This window comes from Diabrotica undecimpunctata, chromosome 3 (assembly GCF_040954645.1).
Source record: "Diabrotica undecimpunctata isolate CICGRU chromosome 3, icDiaUnde3, whole genome shotgun sequence".
In the NCBI taxonomy this organism is placed as follows: Eukaryota; Metazoa; Arthropoda; class Insecta; order Coleoptera; family Chrysomelidae; genus Diabrotica; species Diabrotica undecimpunctata.
The window spans coordinates 108759024-108778518 of NC_092805.1; the positions used below are offsets into that span (position 1 = coordinate 108759024).

Sequence of the window (19495 nt, forward strand, 5' to 3'; positions counted from 1 at the left end):
TGTAAAGCATAGATATTGAAGCACAAATATAACCCTGAGATAAGAGAATTAAATAGTGTGATAATATCATAATTGCATCATTTAAATAAGTTTAATTAATTAATTAGCTAATTAATTGTTGGGCGCACCTCTGACTTTTAATATCACATTAATATATATATATATATATAGACAACTATATAAAAGACACATGACAATTTAATAATTATATCGGTCTTATATTTAATTTTTACGTAATTACTTATGTGTTTAAATAAATAATTAAATTTTTTTTAGTACGCCTCTGCCAAATTGATAAGTGGAATATGATTTCGTTGCTAAGTTATCATTAAGTGCTTCGTTAAGTGCGATGTTTCCAATATTATTATATTTTTTTTTAAGAAAAACTGAATAACTATTTTAAAAGCTAATTTTTTAAATTAGTCTTTTTATATCCACCATTTTACCACATTATCATTGTATTATAACCCAATTGATCCAAAAGCAGTCGCTTCGTGGACGGAGATAGGTTTTATTTAGGTTGTAAACTAGTTTTAGTTCAATCGGGTTAGACGAATAAAAAGGCCTAACCTTGCATGACGAGCTACCCCCAATTATTTTATTCTAACTTTAAGGGGAGCTCAATACTAGTGTAAATTTAAAATCGCGACTGAATCCCACCGTTGCGTTAGTCTAAAACTAGTTAGTGTTAAACCTAATTTAAAGGAGAACCGTTTTTGTTCAATATCTCCGCCATTTTCAACTTTTCGACAAAAACGGTAGGGGCTGAAATTGTTGCAAATGCGAATTCCTACAATTTCTTTTTCACAAATTTTTTTCGCGGAGTCCATATTTTTCGAGTAAATGGAGAAAATAGTGGAAAAGGGAGGAAGCATAATTATTGAATTATCTCGTTTGTTATTAATTTGTCGACATGAATGTACCTAAACAAAAACGGAGAGAATTATATTTTTACAATTTTGATCTCTTTTAAGTTTTTGCTAAAATCAATACTTAAGGTTGTACGCATGCGGTAAAGGCGCGAGCGTAAGACCTTGAGGAAATTGGTTATATAGGCATTTTTCGTTCAATATCTCGGCCATTTTTCACTTTTCGACAAAATGGTAACGAGTTAAATTGCTGCAATTACGATTGCTTACAATATCTTCTTTTCAAATTTTTTCGTGGGATCGATATTTTTGGAGTTAAGGGGGAAATACAGACGAAGTATAATTATTGAATTATAACTTTTATTATATTAATATACATTATAAAAGTAGATAAACAAAAAGGGAGGGAATTTTTATACAATTTTGATTTATTCGATTGTTTGTGCGACAATCAACATTTAAGGTCCTACGCCCATGGCAAGCCTAACGAGACACAAGCGATTAACGAACTATAGACGATGATGTCTTCAGCAGCAAGCCATAAAAGGATCGAACCTATGACCTTAAATATTGATTTTAAGGAAATTTAAGGATATCAAAATTTTATAAAATATAATTCTCTCTATTTTGGAAGCATAGCTTTCTTATCGGGGGCTACGGACGGAGGGTGATCCTGCAGAGGTATGAAAAAAATAAAAGCGACTGAAACTACAAAATGTAACGATATAATGCAATGATCGCGCGACCATCCACTACATGGAGTAGTAGTAAACGCAGTCCCATGCGTGTTTCTTAATAAAATAAAATAAAACAAATTAAAACCGAATCGTATAGTGTCGATACGAATCGAATAAAATGAAATGAAAATAAAAACCATCGATCTGTACTTAGATGATAAGAGAGCTATATTTCCACCCTCAGGCACTCCCGGAATGCGACATTCCGTTTTTTTGTTTATATAAATTGTCGTAAAGTTACTAACCAGCTACCATTATTTTCTTCATTACCTCGGAAAATATAGACCACACGAACAAAATTGCAAAAAAGAAATTGTAGGAAATCGCATTTGCAACAATTTCAGTTTTTACCATTTTGTCGAAATGTTGAAAATAGAGAAGATATTGAACAAAAAATGTTCTTTAAATTTAATATAGCGGCTAACGCAACGGCGGGATTCAGTCGCGACTTTAAATTTACAGAAATATTGACCACCCAAAAGGTTAGGACAATAAAATTTGGGGTAACTCGCCATAAAAGGTCAAATGACATCCCGAATGGACTATTGTAAACCTATTGCAGATGAAACTAGTTTTCAACCGTTGTTTTAAAACAGTTGCATTCTGGGCGCTTAGTCGAATAAATGGGAAAATAATTAAAAATTGAATAGAAAGAGAAAAACAAGAAAGGGAAGCCGAAGAAGAGACTGGTTTTCGCGCATTATGATCGACAATAGACAATTTTTTCTCGATTGCTGAAATAATATAAGAGAAGGTCGATTTATATTTACCTAGTATTTGTAGACTTACTAAAAAAGCATATGAAAAGCTTCCTACATTATGAAAAGCAATGGAAAACAAAGATAAATGCACCTCATGAATATGTGGAAAACATATACTTTAAAACAAGGTAATAGGTCTTTACTATGGGGACTTTGACGAAAAAGTTCAAACAGTTCGGGAACCCTATGTTATTACTGAGTCTGAGCATTTAAGCTACCCGTCATAAATGAACCTAATCTATATATATATATATATATATATATATATATATATATATATATATATATATATATATATATATATCTTCAATCCTGAACCTCGGGAGGGAGTGTAGGGGTTGGTCATCATGGTGACGTGTATTGTCCGTCTCCAATCTAAATAGAAATGAATAAGAAGCAAATAGGAACCTAATCCGAATAGAAATCGAATAAGAACCGAATAGGAAGCGAACACGAATAGAAACCGAATAACAACCGAATAGGAACCGAATCCTAATAGGAATCGCATAGCAGCAGGCCATTTAGGAATTGCGAAAACCATTTGACGAAGAGCGCAAAAATACTACTGACCTAAGATGTTCCAACAAATAACACACTACGGTAGAAAATGTAGGAAATGCCTTCAGTAAAAACCGTTGCAGATGCAACAGCAGGTAAATGCAATCACCACCCACTGTAGAAAAGCCTGAGCATACTGTCTCAATTGATTTAATTGGGCTTTATTACTTCCAAGATCTACAAAGGGGAAAATTTTCTTGACAGTCATCCAAGACCAGTTTACGAAATGGGTTATCGCCCAACCGAAAAAAAATCACTCAAGAGAGGGGATGTAACGATGGCACCGTCAGCGATTGCCGCCAGCTAGCCATCTCTATGTATGTACGCACTCCCATCTACGACCTACCACTACCATCGATACACACTGGAGCTAGAAAACTGATAAGACTATAAAACGCCGTGGATAAGGACAACGAGCTGAGTTCGATTGATTTGATCAAAGGCCACCGTCCTCTCTTGTACTATGCAACCAAGTATTGATCGATAACTTTCGTTTCTCATCCGTGTAGAGTAACGATCGGCTGACTTCAACCCGTCTCTAACCTAGACTAAGTAATGATTAGTCGTTACCCGGTTTTTAGGTATTGACCGAAGATCGTACTTTGTCTCACCCATCCGAGTGTCGCTAATATTTATTTTTCACAGGTTTCAACATCGGACAGCAGACTCATCGCTTCTTTTTGGCAAGGATTAGTCTTTTTATTTTTATTGTACATATTCTAAAGAAGTTGCTTTTATTTTTGTTATTTATTTGAATATATTTTTATTTAGATTAATAAAAGTCTGGTGTCTAATAGAGCTACCTGTCACAGAGTCACGTTTTAAAAATATTTCTGTGAGAAATATATAGTAGAATATACACGATATTAGAAGAGAGAATTAGTAAAACTTAGTTCGAATTTAGGAATGGTTTGAGTGTGAATGGCATCAAGAAGCAAGAATAAGAGTTGAACAAGTACTATCGGATGAAATATTTAAGGAAGCCTTAATGAAGACAACAGAAGGCATTGTAATGAATGGCGTAACCGTGGACAATATTAGATACGCCGATGATACCTTAGTACTAGCAGTGAGGACCTTCAAAATTTATTAAATAAAATAAGCCCAGACCTGTAAACAATATGGATTGAAACTCATAGTTAAGAAAATTTAATATATGATAGTTAGCAAACAAAATTACACTGTTAAATATGCGCGGTATCAAAGATACAATAGTATAAGTACGGTATAAACGTAATGATTTTGCAGTGGGATCTCGTACTATAACGACCAATTGAGACAAATAATATTCAACCCCTAAAGGCTACAATCCATCCGTAAGGTATAAGTAGAACATGCCCTTAATATCGAAACAGTTTTGGTGAGTTTACTAAGAAATTTGTTTAAATTTTATAAAATAGTTGTTTTTAGTATCTACTCTATTTATATAAATTTCTTACCAATTGAAGCTCATGTATAATTTCATTAAAATCTATAGGCGAAATTACGTGTAGTGATATTTCATCTTCATAATCAAAAGTAAAAGCTCTATCAACGGTTGCCTTAATATAATATCGAATATATCCATAACTGCCTTCATATGGATTAGGAATTCCTCTTGGAAGTTGAAATGAAAAAGAATATTCATAACGTCCAGCCGCTAACGCGTCTTAAAATATAAAAATTCAATGATATGATATGACCGCACATTAAATGTTTCGTACTTACTCTCATGCATGAGAGGATGATTGATGTAGATAAACTTGTTGTCTCCAGAGTAATGAACAGTCCTGTATTTTGTGCTTTTAGACGCACTATCATAGTAACTTTCAGATTCAGTCCAGGAAGTGTGTTCCCTACCTCTTAGTTTACAAGTTATACCTAAAAAAACAAATATTTATATTAGTGATTTCGCGAATATTCGATTACTATTCTGTATTTGGCTACTTTTTCAAATATCTGGCCGAATACCGAATACCAAATCATGGAAAAAGACACTTTCACGACGGTTCGGGAAGCCGCGGTCTTGTACATGCCATGATCTAAAATTTTTATAGAAATCTTTCTTAACTTTCCCAATATTCAAAAGGCGTATTTCCACTATTAGTCAACAGATGCTGATAGTTCAAAGAGTGCCTTGTGTAGAATTTCGCATAGCAAAAACGTTCGGGAAATACGTTTGATCGTAACACGGTACGTACCACGGAGGTCTTCCAATCTTTTTACGTTTTTTGTTATAATTGCAGTATTGTATTGATCTTTGAAGGTGAGTCATTAGTACCTATATATTTATTTATAGTTTTTAGAGAAAAATACACTAATGTTTTAACAAAAACACATTTAAAATATTATTTAAAGACAATTATTAAAAGGATGATTTGGATTAAGGTAATAGTTGTCGGTGTATGGGAGTAAAAGGTCGATTTTGTCCTCGACGCATCAAGGAATTTGGATATCGGTTAAAATACTTGGGAATTCCAAGGTTGGCCAAATCCAAATTTCTAATTGATTCGATGCAGGGAAATTCCACTTTCGCTACGTAAAACAAAGGATTTGTTTTACATAAAAGCAGGTAGATTTTCTCTCATCGGTCAGTCGAGCTTGCCTCTTCTACTGTAGACCTAGTCGGTGCTATTATTGTTCCTACTAAGTTATTGTTTTATTTCTGATTTTTTTATATACCATTTTATTTTAGCATTATTGTATATTCAGACCTTTTCAGGTTAGAATAATATATTGATCTATATTTGTTTTGATTGTTTATTTTTCTTGTATTTTGTGTCTAAGTTGTTCTTCCGTAAGTTAAGAACACTTAGAAATATTTATCTTGCTTTTTCTATTTTATATTTTGATTTGTACTTTGTCTAAGTAGTTCTTTCCGGTAAGTCAAAGAACTCTTAGAAATATTTCTCTGAATATTTGACTTGTTATTTTAATTGTGCGTTTAAGCCGTTCTTTTCCGGTAAGTCAAAAGAACACTTAGAAATATTTTCATAATCATTGTTGCATTATTATTTCCGATATTTTATCTAAGATATTTTCTTCCTTAAGTTAAGAAAATACTTAATACATTTGTCTCTTTCATTTTCTATTTTATGCTAAGTTGTTTCTTCCGTAAGTCAAGAAACACTTAGCAATATTTCCACATCTTTTCTGTATTTGATTTTTCGTATTTGTAAGTCGTTTCTTCCGTAAGTCAAGAAACACTTATAAGTATTTGTATTCTTGTTTTTCCATATTTGATTCTCTTGTTTGTTTTCACTCTAAGTTGTTTCTTCCGTAAGTCAAGAAACACTTAGAAATATTTCCATAACTTGTTTCATATTTACATATTTCATTTATCTGTATTTCTGTCCTAAGTTGTTTCTTCCGTAAGACAAGAAACACTTAGGAATATTTCTGCACTTTTCTATTCTTTTATCTTGTGTATTTTACTTTTCATTCTAAGTTGTTTCTTCCGTAAGTCAAGAAACACTTAGAAACATTTTCTTTGCATTGTACTTTTATACCATTTTATTTTTCTTGTTTACTAAGTTATTCCTTCCGTAAGTCAAGGAATACTTAGACTATTTTACCTGTTCTGTTTTCTATTTTTGATCTGTTATTTTGTAACTGCTCCTTGGAACTGTTACCTATAACAGATACTTGTCACGGTAACCGTTATTTTATACCAGTAGAAGTATTAAACCATTTTATCAGTGACAAGCAAAGATGGTCAACACCCGGTCTAATTCCGAGGACAGGAAGAAGTCCGCAGAGCCGGCGATGGGTCCTACAGGCCCAAATGCCCCCTCTCGGCAACAATTTAGGGTAGTTTGGCGGTTGACACAATTGGGGCTAGTCCTCATGTCTCTGGAAATCTCAAGGTCCTCATACAAATCCAACCGTAAAGTGTTCCTATCTTGGATGTTGTGAATTAATTTGACATCGTCAGAGATGTTAAAATGATGATTGTTGACTTTAAGGTGATGAGAAAAAGCTGATGAATTATCTCTTTTAGAGTGTTCTGCAGATCTAGTTGAGAGTGACCTATAAGTCCTGCCTATGTAGGAGGCATCGCAATCAGAACAAGTCAGTCTGTTAACTCCACTACGGTTCATATAGTGTATTGTATCTTTAGTATTTGTCAACAAATGGTTAAGAGTATTTCCAACTTTAAAAGATATGTGTGTGTTTTCTGAAGAATTAATTATAATACGTCTGATCTTTTCAGATAATGTGGAGGTGTGATATGGTAAAGACCTATAAATTGGGGTAGAAGAAGATTGATTAAAAGCAGAATTTTGAAGCAATCTATATATATTCTCTTTTACGGATGAGTTTATCTATTATAAAAGGATCATAACCATTGTTGACAGCTATTTGTTTTATGACGTTGAGTTCTTTATTAAAGGAGTCAGTTGACATAGGTATTGAATATAGTCTGTGGATGAAACTTCTAAAAGGAGCTAATTTAAGTGATATAGGGTAATTGGAGGAAGAATGAATGACATGATCGGTTTGGGTGGGTTTACGAAAGATACCAGTCAAATTGATTGTTAAGTCTGGTAATAGATAAATCTAGAAAGTTAATAGCTTGGGAAGATTCTAGTTCCATGGTAAATTTGATATTTGGGTGGATTTGATTAATTTTAAGAGGTAGTTGTTGAGCTGAGTCATGATTACCTGAAATGAAGACTAAACAGTCATCAACATAACGGAACCAATGTAAAATTTCAGGATTTTTTATGATGTGATTGGATTCTAAATGATCGATAACGACATCAGCCAGGAAGAGGGATAAGCAACTGCCCATTGCTAAACCATTAGGTTGTTTGTAAAATTTGTTATTGAATTGGAGGAAATCTTGAGATAGACATAATTCAAGGATATCCAATATCGATGAAATGACGTTGAACTGAATAGACTTGTTAACTAGGAATGTTTTTACCAGACTAAGAGTTTCGAGTTTGGGCACTGAAGTAAATAAATTGCTAACATCAAAATAAATCATAGTAATGTCAGGGTTGAGAGTAATGAGTTGAAGTTTATCAACCAATTAATATGAATTTATTACAGTAAAATGAGGAGGAAAATTGATTAGATTTTTTAAAGTATTAAGTATGAATTTAGATAAAATAGACACTGGAGTGTTAATGAAACTGACAACGGGACGGATGGGAATTCCAACTTTATGTATCTTGGGCAAACCATACAACCTTGGAATAAGAGGGTTACCAGGTAGTTTTCTGTAGGAAGCATCATGATTAGAAAGAAAATCAGAATGTTTTTTGACATGATCTTTGAGTTTGGATATAAATCTCTTAGAAGGATCGGTTGGTATAAGAATGAAGTGATTGTCATCTAGAAAAGATGAGACTTTATTGTCATATGAATCACGGTCTAGAATGACCAAACAATTACCTTTATCAGCCTTAGAAAAAATTAGGTTGTGTCTAGAAATTTTATGTATGATTGATTTAAGGGTCTTAAGCTGTGATTGTTTTTGTTTGAAGGAAAGATTATGAGAAAAAGAAGAGTTTAGAGTTTAAAGTTTTTTAACTATGGTATACAGCCAACTACTGGGATTTTCCCATTAATTTTTATTTTTTTTTTAATTAATTATATTTTTTGCAATACTTCTATACATATACCACTTTACACAACCATTAAATGTATGGTCTATGTTATTCTACAGTACTGAAATGAGGACATCGAAGGCAAAAACAATTGACTATCTTGAGGCATTCAACATGTGGTACACACACGAATGCTTCACATCTCTTAAAATGTGTATATAACATAGATGTTCTACGGAGGGTTAATCCTAAAAGAAAATAATTTACCACAATAAAGTACAGAAAAGTAGCATATCTGGAGCAAATCTGCGCCAACCAAGGCAAGGCACAGAGAGGTGGAAAATCCAACATCCTAGAGTTTAAAAAAGATTTTATTCAACCATGTGTGGTCAGTGTTATTATACAGGATTAAAATGTGGGCATTGAAGGCAAAAACAATTGACTATTATGGGGCATTCAACAAGTGGTACACATAAGAATCAATCACAGAAACCGAATAATACACAATTAGCGGGAAAAGTGTATGTCAACAATTGATTTAGTATATAAATGAATACGCATGCGTTACTTTGCCATCCTTATCAAAATTTGTATGAACCTCGGCTTAACTAAATTTAAACAACCTTCATGAAGTGGAATCCACGCTCAAAGTTTAGCCGAATTCAATTAAGCGATCGCTTAAGCCAGCAATGTACAATCGGGCCTATATGAAGGTAGAATCTACATAAAATGTAGATATATGTGTGTGTAGCTTTAGATTGTAAAACAAACTTTTAATTGTTTATTTCATTGCACTGTGAATTTTATACAAATGTAATTTTTGTTCGAGTATATATATATATATATATATATATATATATATATATATATATATATATATATATATATAATATGCTTGCCTCAATCGAAAAATCTTTTTGAGAAATTTCAAACATACGAGGACAACACTCAACACTGAGATCATATACATAAAAGTTTTTATGGGTGAAAGTATTTTTGAAGCGAACTAGATAGACGGAAGAGAAATATCCGGGAGAACAAAATAAACAATTTAATCGGTACCGTATGAACATTCTGGTACATAATGTTATAAACATATAAACAAGCAGTTCGAGAGCGTAAACAAAAGATGGTGTCCAAACTCTATTACTAACAACAATAATTAATAGTAATGATATCGTAAAACCGTAAAAGTTGCTTTCAAATACTAAATCTTTGACACATCATTTCTGCTGACTCTACAGGATCGAGCAGAGGTATTTTGAATGTTAACTCACGTATTGTTTATTTGACATTGAACTAAATCACGCAATGTGTTATTTCCAATCTTCTATTTTAATAATGAAATGTAACCTGAATATAACCACAATATTCCTATTGTTGAAATTCTTATTTCAACAATAATCATTCCCGTAGTACGCTTTGTGTACTAATTGAATTCCCGTAGTACTAATTGATTTGTAAGTTACTGAAATTGTAATGAAAATTTGTAAATTCTTACCTCTAAAATTCGTCCTTGATGAAAACTCTAATACTATCCTTCCCGTAATTGCATCTCCTGGTTTATAAATCCCTGGGTTATCTAAAATAACTCTACAAGACATGACCTAAAAATTAATTACTTATTACTTTTTAGAAAGGATTATTACAACAAATAAAAATTTTACAAAAAATACATACCACTTTGCAAATTGATATAAATAAGACACATGTATCATATCTTCTTTTTCTTTTTAGTCGTTAACTTGTTTCAGGTATCGTGATATGACTTCATTAGTTAATATTTCCGATGATCCTCCGTTTCTCTCGATCTTCTGTCATTCTTGCACATTCTGACATTGTAATATTATTTTTGCAACAACGTGGTCCGTGTATATTGTGGAGATCTGTCTTTACTTCTTTTACGTTTGACCTTTTCTTCTATGGTCAGCTTCTCGAGACCATATTTTATTATCTTGTATTGACTCGTTTGCTCTTCGGACTACCGGTGATTTTAAGTATTCTTTGTCAACAGAATATCTTGATTGAATCTATGAGTCTTTATCTTTTTCCTTAAAAGTCCAGCAGTCGGAAACATACAGGAACACTGAGAAAACCAAGCTTCCTACGAATACGATTTTGATATCAACAATGATTTCATGGCTTCTCCAAATTTTTGTTAATTTAGCCATAGCGTTTTTTTACAATTACTGATCTCCGCTTTTTTTCTTCAGTGCGCTGTTCTAAATAAGTTACTAAGGACCCTTGGTAAACAAATTGGTCGACAACGGTGACATTTTTTATTTCTGATAGACGAGTTTAGTTGTAGTTTCTCTATTTATTTTTAAACCCACATTTACAGGTATATACTGTGACGATTAGGGTTTATAGAAAATAATTTATAAGTTATATACTACATAATATTAGATATTTGGTTGTTTTAAATAAGTTATATACTAGAGAATTTAATAAAAATATATTTATGTGAGGGCATTTTTAATAAATTAGCATATAATAATTGTAAAAAGTTGTATTTTAATATTGTAAATATATATAAGTGAGCCATGTGCTTAGGCAACCAAAAATACTCTCGGAGATTGACAGATATTTATACTCTGAAGTGACGTTTAAGAATATTTACGAATATAAAGTGGGTTATAATAATATATTGTTTGAAATGTGTATTTTATTAAATTAGAATGTTAAGTTACTAATTTAATTATATATTCTGATCTGAAAAGCCTAAATGTAAACAAAATTATTAATAGAAAAGAATGGAATTCTCTGGATCTCCGGAGATGGCCATGTTTGCGAAATGGTTTGTTCCAGAAAATTCAGACAAGTAGTTAATAGAACAAAATAGAACATGATATCTTACGAGATGGTTCTAGAAATCCAAAAACATATAAATACCCGTGATTTGGATTCAAGATGGCAGTTTTTGGCAGTTTTTAAGTTTTTAGTCAGAAGTCAAGCAGTTTATTATGAAAGTTAGTTAGAGTCAGTGAATCAAGTACAAATAGTCCAATAGTTTAATATAATAAAAAAAGGTATATTGGAAGAAATTAAATTATATTATGGTTGGAGATTAGTATAAATCAACTTATAATAATTGGATATTGGTATATTGAAAAGAAGAATAAATATAAATGCTGTTTGCTGGTTTGGTTGGTGGTGTATAAATGCTGGTGAAGAAAACTATATCTTAAATTGGTAGAAGCTTATAATTGAAAAAAGTAATTTCACAAAAACAAGGATAACCGAAGTACGAAGACTTTCAGTGGTGATTAGAATATATATAGTGGAAAACAGTTCATTTAGGCATTCAGTGAAAGAAAGGTACAAAATTTTGTTAATATAATTTAGTTAATGTCATAACAATTTCAATTTTGAAGATAGTTTGTTTAAATTTTACATTGTCTATAGAATTTAATTAGTTTTATAAGAGTATCAATTTAAAGATAGTTTATTTTAAATTTACATTACCTAGGTTAGATATATATGTGTGTTCCATAATAGTTATAATAAAGATAATTTAAAAAAAGTACTTACAAACTAATTCTTTGAGAACCGCGATAAAAACCCTATATTATTAAAAATACTCATTGCTCATCATTCAAACAAACAACACATCATAACAATTTGGCACCCAACGCGGTGGCTCTCTATTTAAAAGAATTAGTTTGGGAAGATAAGTGCTCTCATATAATTAAATTAATTATCAGTAGAAAGGAAAAATTATAGAATTTATTTTTAATTATATTTGAACAAGTAAAGTCTCAAAATGTCTCAAGGAAAGAAAGGTACAAGAAGCAAAAAGAATGAAGAAGATGTGGAAGTAGAAACACAACCTATACAAGAGGAGAGTTTAGTTCAAGTTCCACAAAATACTGCAGAAATGAATCCAGAAAGAGAGGAAAATGTCAATATGGCAGCTTTGATGTCATTAATGATGCAGATGAACAAGACAATAGAAGAGAATTCAAAAGAAATCAAAGAAGACATAAAAAAATTGGAAGAGAATTCAAAAGAAGTCAAAGAAGACATGAAAAAAATGGAACAGAAATTGGAAGAGAATTATAGAAAATTAGAAAAGAAAATAGAAGATAATAATAATAAAATTGTAAAACAAATGGAAAAACAAATGGATAAAAAACTTGAAGCTGCAGAGAAAAAAGTAGCAAATGAAATAAAAATTATACGGAAGGACTACAAGAAAAGGATAGAAAATGAGAGGACAGAAGTAAAGAGGATTATTCAAGATAATAAGATAGATATAGAACAGAAAATAGAGTTACAGAAATGTAACTTAGAAGTAAAAATTAACGAAGACAGGAGAAACACAGAAGAAAAATTAGACGATATACAACAAAATATCCAAATAAATAGTAATCAAATAAGAAATGTGGAACAGAGAATAGATGATATTTCACAAATGAGAGACATAGGGAGACCTTACTTAAATTTAACAAATGAGACTGGGATTAAATTCTCTGGTAATATAAAAAATTTGCATCCTAGAGTATACATAAATAGTTTAAAACATAAATTAAGATTTGTGAATAATATTAATGATATTAAAGATTATATTAGAGTGACATTAAATGACAATGCAGCAACTTGGTTTGCTAGTATTGAGAATGATTTAGATAATTTTCAAACATTTGAAAATAAATTTTTAAATTATTTTTGGGGTGAATTAGAGCAAGCCAAGTTTAGAGAAATTCTATATTTTGGAAAGTATAATCAAAATTTAAAATCAAATATGGTAGATTATGCATTGAAATTGATAACAGTTGCAAAATATTTAGAACCACCACTTAGAGAGGATGAAACAGTCTTAAATGTATCTAGACATTTTGATGCTGATGTTGTGCAAACCGTAACTGTACAAAATATTCAAACAATAGATAGTTTTATTAATTTTATTCAAAGAATACAAAGAGGCAATATGACAAGTAATAATAACAACAGAAAAAACAATAATAACTTTCAATATAATAAAAATGATATTCAACAATATAGACAATCATATAACATTAATACTAGGTATGGTAATAATTTACAAAATTTTAATAATAATAACAGTAATCCAAATAGACAGAACTTTAATAATAATACTAGTTATAATAGACAAAATTTTAATAATAATACTAATTATAATAGACAACATTTTAATGACAGTACTAATAATAATAGACAAGATTTTAATAATAGAAGAAATACAGAGCGACCTAACTATAACAGACAGGTAAATTGTGTTCGAAGGAATAGAAGCTGTGAAGACAGGGAACAAAATAGTACAAGGCAGGAAAATGTGAGTAGAAGTCATAGTAGGGAAAGACATAGGACATCAGATCCAAGTGGTCAGATACAATCTGACAATTCTAATAATCTAAATTTTGTGCAGTAAACTTTCTGAATTACAAGTTAGGCCATTGCTATTATGAAAAACCTTCTGAATTTATTTCTTTAGATGAAGATAAAATTATTGAATCTATTAATTTAATTTATATAAATGCTTTGGCCAAAAATAAAATGATTAATATTATGATAGATACTGGTTCAGAAAGTACTTTAGTCTCGGAGAATTTTATTTTTAATACATTAAAACTATCAGATATAATAAAGATTCCAAAAATTAAAATTATTGGTGCAAATAATAAGAAGTTGGGTGAGATTGATAAACTAGCCAATTTTAAAATTAATATTCTTAATAAAGAAATTAATATGCAAGGATTTATTGTCAAGGATTTATGTGTTGATATATTAATGGGAAATGATGAATTGGAAAAGAAGAAAGTAAAGATAGATTTTGAAGAAAAAATGGTAACTTTGGAAGGGCAAATAATTAAATTTATGCAGAAAGATGAGGTAGAAGAAGGAATAAGAGTTGATAGGATATTATTAAAAGAAAATAATGATGTTTATGAAGAAGAAATGTATTTTGATGATAGGGAAATGTCCCAGAAGAATGTAAAGAATAATTATTGTAGTGAATATTTAAGGAAGGGAAATTTTAAGCAGATGGATGCCTACGAGGCGGAGTGCGTAAAATTGGAAGCAAGGAATAATGAGTACATAATGAAGAATAATTTTATTTGTAAAGAAGAAGATGTAATGAAAGTGTTAAATTGCCCTGAAGAATATAAATCAATAGTCATTTCCATATTGCAGCAACACAAGGGACTTGTCAATAAAGAAAATAGAATTGCACAGAATTATATCCATAGTATAAGAGTTAAGGAGGAAAAAGATTTTAAAACAAAATCATACCCAATACCATATAAATACAGAGAAGAAGTAAACAAAACAATTAATAATATGTTAGAAGATGGGATCATTGAGAAGGCAGACACACGTTTTATTAACCCCATAGTAGTAGTACGAAAAAGATCAGGTGAAATCAGGTTATGTTTGGATGCAAGGAATATTAACAAGATTACTGAAAAGCAATTTGAAGCACCAATGAGTATAGATGGAATATTAGGAAGAATTACAGGAATGTCATTTTTCACTAAAATCGATTTACAGCATAGTTTCTGGTTAATACCTCTAGAAAGAAAAAGTAGACAGTATACAGGATTTCAGATAGATGGAGTAGTATATCAATTCAAAGTAGTACCATTTGGACTTCAATCATCTTGCAGTTCTCTATGTAGATGTCTTCATGATATTTTGGATCAATATGAACATTTTGTAATTCACTACATTGATGATATCTTAATTTTTTCTAAAACGGCTGAAGATCATGAGAAACACCTAAAAATTATAATAAATAGATTAGACAAAGTGGGACTAAAAATAAATCAAGAAAAATGTACATTTTTTCAAAAAGAAGTCATATATCTAGGTTATAAACTTAACACTAAGGGAATCGAAATGGATCCAGAACGGACACAAGTCATTCAGGAATATAAAACACCACACAATTTAAGAACTTTAAGAGGATTTATTGGAATAATTAATTATTATAAAAGGATGATACCAGATCTAAGTATAAAAGAAATTCCATTACTTGAACTACTGAGAAAAGGTGTAAAATGGAGATGGGATCAGAGAAGAGAACTAGCATTCCAAGAAATTAAAAACATTTTTCTGTCAAATTTGAAAATATACTATCCTGACTACACACAGCCATTCATATTAAGAACAGATGCATCAATAGAGAGATTATCAGGGGTATTATTACAAATACATGATGGGGTCGAATACCCAATACAATTCATTTCAAGAATCACAAAGCCACATGAAAAGGGTTACTCAGTTTCAGAATTAGAACTAGCAAGTATAATACACTGTGTCACAAAATTAAGATTTTATTTGTTGGGTAATGAATTTACAATAGAAACAGATCACCAAGCTTTAACGTCTATATTAAATAACAAATATGGAAACAGTAGAATACATCGGTGGAGTCTAATACTTAGTGAATACTGCTTTGAAATCAAATACATTTCTGGAAAATCCAATATAGTGGCAGATGCTTTATCAAGGTTAGAAAATACATCACAAAAAGGGCAGCGAACAATAAAAATTGGATTAAATCAATTAGTAGAAAGTACTGGATTATATTCTAAAGAAGAAATTATAAGAGATCAGATCAATTTGAGTGAAAAACAAAAAGTCCTTAGGAAAGATGGAGTATATTATAAAATAATAAATGGCATAGAAGTATATGTAATAACTAGAACTTTAGCAAAGAAAATATTGAAAAATTTACATAACAATTATATGCATATTGGTTCAAGAAAGCTATGGATGCTATTTAGGGACAATTATTTTGCAAAGAATGACATAAGTATAGCAAAAGAAATTACTACCCAATGCCCAATATGTCAACTAAACAAAGAAAAGAATTTCAAAAACCAGAACACATATAAATCTAATGTTGTATATGAAAAACTAAATACAGTTTCCATGGATTTTATTTCAAATTTAGTTCTCAGTCCAACAGGAAAAAAGCATATACTAGTGATAGTTGATTTATATACAAAATTTATTAAACTATATCCCTGCTCCAGAACAAATGTTAAAACATTAAAATTATATATTAATCAATTTTTCGAAGAAATAGGACCATTTAGAAATTGCATAATAGATAATGCTACATATTTTAACAACCAAAAATTTCGGACATTTTGTGAGAAAAAGGGAATCAACATTCATTTTACAAGTATCAGACATCCTCAGGCAAATCCTGCAGAAAGATATATTAAAGAAGTTATAAAATATTTAAGGATACTGTGTCAAAATCAACACGAAACTTGGCAGCAACATATACCACAAGTAGAATATTTTTTAAATAATACACATAATTTGAATACAGAGGAAGTACCAGAATATTTAATGTTTGGCCATATAGGAAACAGAAAGTGGATTAGTGAATATAATCAGGATATGTTAGAACAAGTAATGCAGAAAGTGAATAACCGAATTAGGAGGAAAGCTGAAAAATATATCAGAAGACAAAATCGAAATATAAAAAAACCAATCACATTTCAAAAAGGAGACCTAGTGTTAATTCGTTCACTTAGAAAAAGTAATGTTAAAGAAAACCGTTGTAAGAAATTACAACCAATGTTTGAAGGTCCATATACAATTGAAAATCAGAATGGACTAAATAGTTATGTGTTAATAGATGCAGAGAACAGACTAAGAGGCATATTTCATATCAACGACATTTTTCAATATCATGAAGAGATTGAATAATGATTTCTATACCTTTAACACAAATATAATAACACTAATAACTTACTGATAGATCCATTTCATAGATAGATGGTAGATTTCTTTGTTGTGAATAAATTTGACATCATACTTGTTGAATTTTGTACATATGGAAATTGTTTGATACCCTAAAAATCATAATTTGGGGTTCGATACTATAATTGCTATAAAAATGTCTTTCTAATATAATAAAGTGGAAAAACTTACCAATTTATATTGATGAAAGTTATTTTGAATGGAAATAATTCCTAGATTTTGTCTATAAATAAACAGAACACAATATCCATTATATTTTTAATTAAGGTTATATTTTATTCTCTCCATTTGACATGACAGTTTGACCATAGAATAGCCGAACTGTGCTCCGTTGTTCTCTGCTTTGACATAGACAGCGAACAGGGATGTATTTAACACACTTTAAATAATAAAAAAAAATTGAATTATTAATTTATTAAATTTAATAAGGTATGAGAAAATTAATATTTAAAAAAATAATAAGTAAATTATTTATTTTAAATATTATTTTTGGGGTATTGTGACGATTAGGGTTTATAGAAAATAATTTATAAGTTATATACTACATAATATTAGATATTTGGTTGTTTTAAATAAGTTATATACTAGAGAATTTAATAAAAATATATTTATGTGAGGGCATTTTTAATAAATTAGCATATAATAATTGTAAAAAGTTGTATTTTAATATTGTAAATATATATAAGTGAGCCATGTGCTTAGGCAACCAAAAATACTCTCGGAGATTGACAGATATTTATACTCTGAAGTGACGTTTAAGAATATTTACGAATATAAAGTGGGTTATAATAATATATTGTTTGAAATGTGTATTTTATTAAATTAGAATGTTAAGTTACTAATTTAATTATATATTTTGATCTGAAAAGCCTAAATGTAAACAAAATTATTAATAGAAAAGAATGGAATTCTCTGGATCTCCGGAGATGGCCATGTTTGCGAAATGGTTTGTTCCAGAAAATTCAGACAAGTAGTTAATAGAACAAAATAGAACATGATATCTTACGAGATGGTTCTAGAAATCCAAAAACATATAAATACCCGTGATTTGGATTCAAGATGGCAGTTTTTGGCAGTTTTTAAGTTTTTAGTCAGAAGTCAAGCAGTTTATTATGAAAGTTAGTTAGAGTCAGTGAATCAAGTACAAATAGTCCAATAGTTTAATATAATAAAAAAAGGTATATTGGAAGAAATTAAATTATATTATGGTTGGAGATTAGTATAAATCAACTTATAATAATTGGATATTGGTATATTGAAAAGAAGAATAAATATAAATGCTGTTTGCTGGTTTGGTTGGTGGTGTATAAATGCTGGTGAAGAAAACTATATCTTAAATTGGTAGAAGCTTATAATTGAAAAAAGTAATTTCACAAAAACAAGGATAACCGAAGTACGAAGACTTTCAGTGGTGATTAGAATATATATAGTGGAAAACAGTTCACTTAGGCATTCAGTGAAAGAAAGGTACAAAATTTTGTTAATATAATTTAGTTAATGTCATAACAATTTCAATTTTGAAGATAGTTTGTTTAAATTTTACATTGTCTATAGAATTTAATTAGTTTTATAAGAGTATCAATTTAAAGATAGTTTATTTTAAATTTACATTACCTAGGTTAGATATATATGTGTGTTCCATAATAGTTATAATAAAGATAATTTAAAAAAAGTACTTACAAACTAATTCTTTGAGAACCGCGATAAAAACCCTATATTATTAAAAATACTCATTGCTCATCATTCAAACAAAAAACACATCATAACAATACATATACAAAATAAAAAACTGATCGAATCTTAACATGCGACATAGCAAATGAAAGAAGAGGATATATATATATATATATATATATATATATATATATATATATATATATATACATATATATATATATACATATATATATATATATATATATATATATATATATATATATATATATATATACATATATATATATATATACATATATATATATATATATATATATATATATACATATATATATATATATATATATATATATATATATATATATATATATATACATATATATAATGTCGGTTTACAACGTTCTTCGACGTCTTCCGATTTCCAATCTCCATCTCATTCTATCGTTCCATAGATCGTCCTCCAGTTCTCTTTCTCTGATTTCTTTATCAACTCCTTCTCTCCAACTTCTTTTAGGCCTTCCTGGTCTCCGCCTACATCTTGGTTGCCATTCAAGAATTTGTCTTGGTATTCTATTCTCCGGCATTCTCCTTAGGTGTCCGTACCATCTGAG

At 29.9% G+C, this 19495-nt stretch overlaps 1 protein-coding gene across 3 annotated transcripts in view; it reads right to left on the reverse strand.

Annotated features, from left to right (window-relative positions):
• The window catches only part of LOC140436023 (arrestin domain-containing protein 2-like), a 54496-nt gene that overhangs the window by 32154 nt on the left and 2847 nt on the right, over positions 1-19495 (reverse strand). For all 3 annotated transcript variants that reach the window (XM_072524735.1, XM_072524733.1, XM_072524734.1), the window contains exons 2-4: positions 9964-10069; positions 4633-4785; positions 4365-4573 (exon numbers count right to left, since the gene is read on the reverse strand). In XM_072524735.1, the coding sequence (XP_072380836.1) occupies positions 4365-4573; positions 4633-4785; positions 9964-10066 (465 nt within the window). In that variant the 5' untranslated portion in view covers positions 10067-10069. The remainder of the gene's footprint in view (positions 1-4364; positions 4574-4632; positions 4786-9963; positions 10070-19495) is intronic.